At 39.9% G+C, this 8,987-nt stretch overlaps 2 protein-coding genes across 2 annotated transcripts in view; one reads left to right on the forward strand and one right to left on the reverse strand.

Moving 5' to 3' along the window:
* GPR155 (G protein-coupled receptor 155) overlaps nt 1-2,275 on the forward strand; it is a 29,895-nt gene extending 27,620 nt beyond the window's left edge. Inside the window, exon 17 of the mRNA XM_082285328.1 lies at nt 147-2,275. The gene's annotated coding sequence lies outside the window, so the exon portion shown is untranslated. The remainder of the gene's footprint in view (nt 1-146) is intronic.
* Nucleotides 710-8,943, reverse strand: SCRN3 (secernin 3). The gene is made up of 7 exons (XM_082285330.1): nt 8,708-8,943; nt 8,391-8,572; nt 7,417-7,616; nt 6,557-6,769; nt 3,843-4,005; nt 3,312-3,492; nt 710-2,557 (listed from the first exon to the last, which is right to left on the reverse strand). The coding sequence occupies exons 1-7, from the start codon at nt 8,873-8,875 to the stop codon at nt 2,402-2,404; spliced, it is 1,263 nt and encodes a 420-aa protein (XP_082141456.1). The 5' UTR covers nt 8,876-8,943; the 3' UTR covers nt 710-2,401.
* Between the last annotated feature and the right edge of the window lie 44 nt (nt 8,944-8,987).

Consider the following 8,987-nt stretch of genomic DNA (forward strand, 5'->3'; position numbering starts at 1 on the left):
TTCCTAGGTGAAAACCCATGCAAAGATTGCCCTCTAGGGGACATTATGGTTGTTTGGGGTTTTTTTTAATATATGGTTGTGGGAGGGAGGATTATTTATTTCTGATCCCATCTTTATTTTCTGTTTTTACATTGCATGTCTTCTAGGAGGATGAAATCCCAAGGAAAAAGGTACTGAAATATCGTGTACTCTGTTGGCCATCACTTGAACTGTCTCCACACATTACATTGTTTTTACTTTGTATCCTGTAGACCAGTAAGGAAAAAGCAACACATAAGTAAGGGGCACGGTTGGACTGTATCTGCCTACATTACAACTGGATCAATGTGCTTAATTGTAGTTAACACCCCAGAATTAAGTGGCCAAGAAGTTCACTTAAAGGCCTGCTCCAACATCACTGTTGTTCTTCAACATATATATAACTTCAACATGTATATATGTGTAACTTCAGTCTTTGCACTGTAGCATAAAACTGTTTCGCTTGGTTTGCTGTGCTGCCTGAAAACTTGATTCATACCTTGGTTTCCAGCAGAGTTTCACCTGGCATTTACTGATGCTTTGAAGCTATGAAAGAGTCAGTGTAGAACGGCCCGTGATCAAAAATAGGAAAAGATACATAGTTGTTAGATCCGGACATCCCATAAGGAAAACAGCAAAGATAAATACAGCAAATTTTTATTAAATCTACCTTCCAGTGAACAAATGGGACTGTTGAACTTCTGTATTGCACCACTGTGCTATTGAACTTCTAAGCAATTTTATTGTCAACAGAGGTACAAAATGTTCAGTCAACTCAAACACTTTGTCTTACCTCCCACTCAGTCTTGCTTGCTACTGCCACGTGGTACATGTTAGGTCATTAGAACTAGAAAGTTCACAAGCCTTTCCTAACTCAGTAGTTTTTTGCTGTGGATCTGAACACAGCATCGCAAATTAATTTCTACTTTTATTGTAGGATCAGAAAGAATAAATTCTGCCAACTTCATTATTAATTCTGCAAACTTTATTGACTATCTATTCTTTATATTTAACTTTTTTTTTACCAGTGGGGTATTGAACAGTTTACAGAATGAGAAAACTGCATGTGAAAAATCATCAAAGAATGATCCTTCTGTGGTTTGCTGTGTCTGTGGGGATGCAGTGTCATGTGGGGATGCTGCTGCAGCTCTGATGCACAATTCATATTACATGTTTTCTTCTGATGGTTTGCAGAAGTGCTGCATTTTGGGTGCTGTTTTTGTTTTTCCTTACAGTCATGCTTGTTATTCTGACTTACTGCTCATGTGGTAAAATCAGAATCTTCTTTGTTGTTTGTTTAGTTTGTCCCTTGCCACAGATAATAAAAGTGGTGTCATATATTAATCATTACTTTTAAACAGGATCAGGAAGGAAGAGTTCATGGCAGGGCAAAAAGCTTGATTAAATTAAGTCCATAGTCTATTAACTTTGGCAAAACAAGTCATGGTTTAAAAGGCTTTATATGAAGTGAAAAAAATTAAAAGTACTTTTAAGTGTCCTGCTGAGTACATGTATATACTTGTGTACCCCAGCCTCTTCTTTCTAGTTGCCCAATTTTAAAAGATAGCTATTCAGGACACATTTTAGAACTCCCCCATGATGTTATAAAGTGCACTACAGAATTAATTTGACAATAATCATCTTGTACATAAATAAATTTATTTTTCACTATCAGGGTGGAGAAAATAGACAGGGAAATGAAATCTGTGGGTACTTACAGGATGCTTGCATTGTTGAATTCCATGTAATAAGATTTCACAATCACTAACAGCAAAATTATAAGTATGATTTGTTTTTAATATACCTTGAACTCTTACCCTCATTTAACATTGAAGGAGTAGAAGGTTCATATATGAAATGTATCTTAGAATAGTTTTACCAAACAATTGAGTATCAATCTTACTTGATTTGTATATCACTTTCCTTTTTCTTCAGTGTTCATCATAGCTTCTACATTTCAGAAAGTCTTCAGCATGGCCATTTTAATTCAGGTAGTCTGAAATTCTGCTATAATTCTCTTGACTACAAAAGCTACACGTGTTTGTGGGAGAACTGAGTTCTCCAAATCTGTGTTAGCATTCTTCATTCAGAGATGGAGTTTTTTCTCCAATCTAGTCAAGCTATTGCATTCTAATTGCATCTGTTTGTTGGCAGAATTTATCTCTGCTGACAGCTTTGTGCCATGTACAAAGCCACTGCCTGGCTCTTAGGAGTCTTTTCAGCATTGCTTCTTCAAATAAAAGCCATTTGCCCTGAATATGAATCCGCATCTTTAAAACTGTCCATGCTATGTGGTATACTGAAAACAGGATGTTAATCTATATAGCCTATTCATTAGAAAACCCAATTATAATCCAAATTTTATCACATTCAAAAAATATTCTTAGCTATATATTTTGAGTTCTTCTTCTACGCACTGTGAAAAAAGATTAACCACTTGGTTAACATCAAGACATCCATTTTGCAGGATTGATTCCATTTGATTTATCTTCTGTTTCTCCAACTCCTGTATCTCTTTGAGCATTTCTTTACCTTTGTCCTGTGAAAAGAAACATTTATTTCACTAAAAACTCTACATAGTGATCACCCTAACAAATTATTATTTTAATCTTTTAAGAGTTTCTAGGGTACACATTTATGTTGGTAGAAGTCAGTATCATGACAGGTTTTCTTAGGTATCTTTCCTAATCTCTAGCACTCACTTCATCTCCCTGTCTGATGGATTGAAGAAAAATTAAAGCTGCTTTAGATATTAGTTACCAAAACTTAAATGGGCTATGACTTATTTTTGAGAACATGTATCTGTAAATAGGAGAGATGTTACTGCTAAAAGTAAGCAGCTACCTTCCTGCTTCACATTTGTGTTCAGCTATCTTTGTCATCCTGTTTCCTTTCCTGTCTGTACCAAGCAATGATCAATGGCAAGCTCTCCTTTCCACCTGAGACCAGGGGCCTGAATAGTTGTAAGAACTCCTAGCAGGAGTTGTGCCTGTGGCTGCTCAGGCATTTCCCCATTATCTGACTGGTGTGGGAGTCTGCAGGGGGCTGCTCTGCAAGGTGGGCAGCACAGATCCTCACCTGGGGCTTGGTCTGCCAGTCCAGCACAATGCTGGTTGCAATTTTCAGTGTTAGAAACACGTGCCTGCCAGATGCCAATGCACTGGGCTTCTGGGGCACTGCACTGCTCTTTGCAATCCATCAAAGGGCATTAAATGGTATCACATTAACAAAATGTGAGCAAGGACCTTATATAAACCACCTGCTTGCATTGAAATCTAATTTAATCAACATACCTTGATAGTTTCCATAACTACAGCAGCACTTTCATGTTTTTTATAGAGCTCATGTCTTCGGTCTGGCTTACTCTGAAAACGTGGTTTCTTCTTAACTGGATCATCATGACCAAATGTAGGGGATGTAGTTTTTAATAACTGAGTAATACCAGGCACAAAAATGAAAGGCTTGAATACAGACCTAGAAAGAGAAAATAGCACAGAGATCCTTCACTGACACGGTTTTGTTAAAATTGTTGAGTCAGTAAACTGCTGTATTTTTTCCCCTTCTTCTACTTGCTTCTTTTAAGAAAGAAGTATTTAAAAAACCATCTAACTGATGTATTGTCACAGCAGTGTTTCATTAAGTAGGTTGGTAGATACCATTAATGTACATAATGTACATTATGTTCCTCCTACATTCTGATTGTGCTTTTTCAGGGGGGAAAAAACCCCAACCCTAAGCAAAAAGGAATATAATTAGACAGATTGCAACACTTTTTCATTTAGATATTTACAATTTTTTATCCAAATTACTTGCTGCTACATCACCTGGCAGGATCTGGAGTTCCAGTAAAGAAGTGAATACAGGGCAGATTAGGCTGCTGAGGCAGTACAGACACCATGCTGCCAGTTGTCATAAATCCACCTTCCATGTTAATGCCACTCTCTTTGTCACGAAGAATTTCCATCATTATTTCAGAAGTGATAGAGCCTATTCAAGATACAATACAATTATTTAGCCACAGAGCTACTTGTAATACCAGCTGAATGACATGTTCCCTACAAATGGCTGCTTTTTCCTTTAATAGGCAATGCCAGTTTTAGTTTGTCTGTGTTGGCAGGGGAAAAAAAAATCATCCTAATGGCATACCTTAATATGTAATATACTTGTATTGCTTTCCCCAAAGTATTTATTTCAAAGAAAAGTGATAAGAACATGACTTAAAAAAGGGAGAGTAGAAAGACAAATGGTATTTCCCAGAAAGGTAAATTACATAGGGCAAGCAAATGGTCATTCACAAAGTAACTTTTCAGATGAAAATTATAGCTTGGATTAAATGCTGAACTTTGAGCACCCTGTGGAAGTTAAGATAAATCATTATAATACTGAATGGTATTTGAACAGAGTTAATACCCCTATGTTGCTTTGAAATGATAAAAATAGTAACAGCTATGCATGGATTTTGTGTGAACCTTTGAAAATGAAACACCAGGACTGTCACTTGTTTGGGGGGGGGGAGGGAGTTGGTGGGTGGTTTGATTTTTTTTTTAATATTAATCCTCTTCAAGGATACAGTAGAGTGGCATTACATTCTATGCTCAGCAACTACAGTGGTATATCCATTTGTAGAGAAGTCTTAATCAGCAACCTGTGTGAGGTATAATGCCAAGTGTCTATGAAAATAACTCCTTCTGCTCAGGAGGAACAAAACCCTTTCCACATATGCCTGTTCAGTTGATACCACTGTTGCTATGTAGTGTATGTTGAAGCTCCAGATACTGGCATGGTATCACCAAAGCACCCAATATTCTAACAGGCAGCACTTGCAGAATGGTTTTCTTTTCACATGTGGTGTACCAGCAAAGCATATGCTTATGGCAGAAAAACATTAGTTCACTCACTCTTTTTATTTTTTATTTGAAGGTGTCATCTACCATTTTAATATTTTAATGTTTCCTTAGTGAGTTATAACTGTGTAAAAATTATTTTTTTTAAAGTGCCTTGCTGTTTCCTCTTGAAATAATTACTCTGCTGCTAAGTCAGATGTCTCCAATATTACTTTTTCATACATGACCCAGGTTGCCTGTAGACAGGCATGCAGCACTACATTTCAGCAAGAAAACACTCTTAAGTATTCCTACATTTGGCTGGGAAGGTTGGAGAATTAAAGAAATTGGCACTAGATGAATCAAAGAAATTAAAAGAAGCAATGGTCAATTTGTCAGCTACAACTTGGCAACCTGTCCAGCAGGGAAGAAGGTACTGCATATTTTCCACTAGATTTTATTACTTTGTATGCCTGAAATACGTTCCCTATTTTTTGAAATATAAATAATACGTCTCTAGGAATGGCCCTCACATAGTAGGCAGCCTGGAAAAACCCCACAACTGTAATGCCACTGAGTGAAGAAGCAGGGAAGATGGATGAAAAAACCAGTGATTTTACTGATGGTGTAAACCAAATAGCTTTTAGTTAGGGCACGTATTTAAAATAAATCTAAGCAAAGTGAACCATATGAGGCTGATAACATGAACACCTAGTGGGATTTTTAAAGTGGCTCAGGTAAAATGCCTGAAAATGGGGATTTAGAATGAAAACACAGATACAATCTCAGCATTGTTATAATACAAGTAAATACAGGTATTATGAAAATGCTTTCAATTTTCAGAACCTGCAATTCCCAAAATGAATGCAGGATTTACATGATCTAGAGCAAGATAGCAAAAGTAATTCACTCTGATGCATTAAGTAAATGCTAAACCTGGTCTAGCAGAGTTCAGCCAAATAAATAAAAGAAACAAAGGGGTGCAATGTAATCAATGTAATCTTGGTTCAGATTCATTACTTCAAATGAGCACGTGAATACAGCTACAGCAAAAACCTGCTAGATGGATGCAGTGAGAAGAGAAGTAATAGGTTCTTTCTCTAGAAGTCTGAAAAGTAAGTGTATGAGTTAGTAACTACTTAGAGTACAGAAAATTATTTTGTTCTACTCTTGTGTGTTTTAGTAGACTACACAAGTTTAGAGTAGCCATTACAGTGAAACTACAAAGATTTAAAAATCAATGTCAAAAATAAATGCAAGATATGTATCTGAATGTTGTGCTGTTGTCTTACATAAATGGTACCTGACTGAAGCTGTTCATAAGGTTCTTTGTGGCTGCATACTTCTGGGAATCTGTTTTAGCCTCTAGGTTTTTTCCTTAGCAATACAGTAATATAGTAGCCTATCAAAATGTTTCAGAACAGGTCTTGCAGGGCATTTAGTAGTATGGTCATAATGTGACCTCTCAGTGTTGTTACTGTAGCTCTGTATGTTTTGACCCTTGTTTTAATTTTTCCTCCTCAATAAATTAGCAAAAATGGATAGAAACTTTCAAGTTCAGTGCTTCTCTTTTAGGCAAAAAATTACTCTAGTAAGTTCTGTTTCACCAAGTCATGCGAATGATTGCCTGCATCAGATGTATAATCATCCATGATTTAAATTAATGTAGCTCACTAAATACTTTGCATATCTTGAAAAAAAATTTAAAAGGATACCTTTGTGTTTGTTCAGAAGTTTATAGCCTTCACAATATCGGCCTCCAGATGTGGTCATTCTGGCAGTATTGACATAAGAATACGTGGCAGCAAAATCAAATTCCTTTTCCCCATCCCACCAGCCATTGCTCTTGGCATATTCCTTCAATTCTGGGTGTTCTCTGTCAATCTTGGTTGTGATAGAGAGCTGGTTGGAAATATTCCGTACACCTCCTGTTTGTAAGTTGTGGAAAGAATTGTTTTAATACATTGAATGATTTTTCTTGGTCTTTTGTTTACAATTAGCTTAGTAAAGCAAATTAGCCCTGAAGAATTTCCTACAAGATGAGTGAGTCTGGTGGTTTATTTTTGGTTCTCTCTCTCCAACTATATGTATTTTTCTGATTGAATTTTCACTGCCACTCACTTCTGACTCATTTGCTTCTATTGCTAACATTGTATTTCAGGTTCTATCCTGATTTTTCCCACCTTTACATTTTTCCTCTGAGACCTCCAAAGATCTAGCTTGTCCTCCTAAGTCCACTGGAAGAATCCGCCACTTCAGGGCCCAGTACATCAGTCCTGTCCCCAAATGAAATTGTCATGGATGGCTACTGCTGTCATTCTCATGCTGACTTTCTTGCTGTCCTCTGTTTTCCAAGTGCAGGAGTGGTTATCTGACTCTGAAAAGGCCCCTGTCACTCAGCTCCTCTGACAAACTGCCAGCTACTCCACACTCATGCCCTAGGAAGCAACGTTTACAGGCACATGTATGTAGCTTGAGGTTAGCTTGATGCCTTAATGAAATGGTAAATTGAAACTGGAGAACTACAAGTGGTCATTGCACTTGAAATGTTTAGAATGAACAGCATCATCCATACCTTCTACTTTTTCTGCTGCCCAGTATTTTCCTGATGTCTCCAGCACCCATGCTTCCTTTCTGTCGGCTATCAGAAAACTGTTGTGGTATGTAAATGCCATGTGGCTCTCCATACAGTTTCCTCCCTGTCCATATTTTTCCAGCAAATCAACTATGACACAAAGAGCCTTTTCAGCTGTATCTGCTCTCTCAAGTCCAAGCCTAAAAAAAAGGGGAAAATGTTATTTTTGGAACTATGAACTCCACATAGAACTATTCAGCCTGTATTCAGATTGACCTGGAATGATATTTCTATGTGTAGCTGCCAGTTGTATGATCTGGTAAGAGGAACACAAGTCAGGTAAAGGGCTTCTTTGAAGTGGGTCCTCTATGTACTTGACATGGGGAAAAACACCAAATGGAAATACAGAAAGGCAGGGAGAGGGATCCTACAAAATGCTTACAAGTCCTGTGCAGGTATTGGACTGGGGCGAAACTTGTACCAAAAGAATGGACTGACTGCTGCAGGTTAATGAGAGTTACCATGGCACCCATAGGGTAGGAACGTGAACTTGTTATTTACATGGAAATGGGCAGCTGAGACCAAAACTTAAAAATAAGTTTGTGAAAGATGGGGAAATAGGAAAGGAGTACAGACCCTAGGAAAAGGCCCAAACAGTAGTACCTGAAGTCCACCTGTGCTCTTGAAAATCTTGTTTCAGTTTAGTATAAATATTATAGAAAGAAAAACGTGTGGTAATTTCTTTGACAGATTCTGGTACAGTGCCTGATACTTCTTACGGGCTCCTGGCAGAAACCTAACGCCTGGGCCAAGAAATACTCATTTTAACCAGGGCTAGAACAGGGAAAGAGGTGTCTTTTGAAAGTGAAAGCACATATATCCCCATATAACTCAAACCACGTTCCCACGTAAATTCCAAATCCGGTAGCATTGACCAAAAACGAGGGGAAAAAAAGAAAAAAGCCTGTGCAGACCTTACGAGGTCCATGCCGAGGAGAGCTTCCCCATCGCCGATCTCCTCCCTGCCCCACACCGCCTCGTTGCCGATGCACACGCCGTGCTCGTTGGCGCCCATCTCGGCCCCCCAGAGCCAGGAGGGGCGGCTCAGAACCACGGCGTGGGTCCTCTCCACCTGCTCGATGCTGATGTAGGTGCACTGCAAGAGGTCAGAGCACACATCGAGTCACCGTCCCCGATCCGCCGGCCGCATCGCGGGCTAAGCACGCAGATAAGGGCTGACAGCGGTGTTTTCGCCGCCTCCTGCAGGACCGGTCCTGCCCCGCGCCCTCACCTCCAGCGCGGCGCCGGGCGGGTGCGCGGCGGCCGGGAAGTGCACGACCTCCTGCACCTCATCCGCTGGCCGGTCCGAGTTCTTCCCGAACACCACGCGGCCCCCGGGCGCGGCGGGCGGCAGCGCCACGAAGGTGTCGCAGGAGCTGGGCGGCGGCCGGGGAAACATGCTGAGGGCTGAAGGGCTGCGAGCTGCGGGCCCGGCGCGGACAGCGGCAGCACCGGCGCGGGGCGGGGCCCGCGGCGCCCGCGGAAGGCCCGCCCGCCGACCCGGAAGGCCC

The sequence above is a fragment of the Coloeus monedula genome (assembly GCF_965178545.1).
Source record: "Coloeus monedula genome assembly, chromosome: 7".
Taxonomy (NCBI): Eukaryota; Metazoa; Chordata; class Aves; order Passeriformes; family Corvidae; genus Coloeus; species Coloeus monedula.

What these genes read in the sequence shown, in the direction of transcription:
- SCRN3 (XM_082285330.1), bottom strand. Translation starts at nt 8,875, where the DNA reads ATGTTTCCCCGGCCGCCGCCCAGCTCCTGCGACACCTTCGTGGCGCTG. An exon ending in CTCGGCATGGACCTCGTAAG is followed by an intron (nt 7,617 to 8,390) that starts GTCTGCACAGGC and finishes CCTTTTTTTTAG; the next exon opens with GCTTGGACTTGAGAGAGCAG. An exon ending in GGCAGCAGAAAAAGTAGAAG is followed by an intron (nt 6,770 to 7,416) that starts GTATGGATGATG and finishes ACTTACAAACAG; the next exon opens with GAGGTGTACGGAATATTTCC.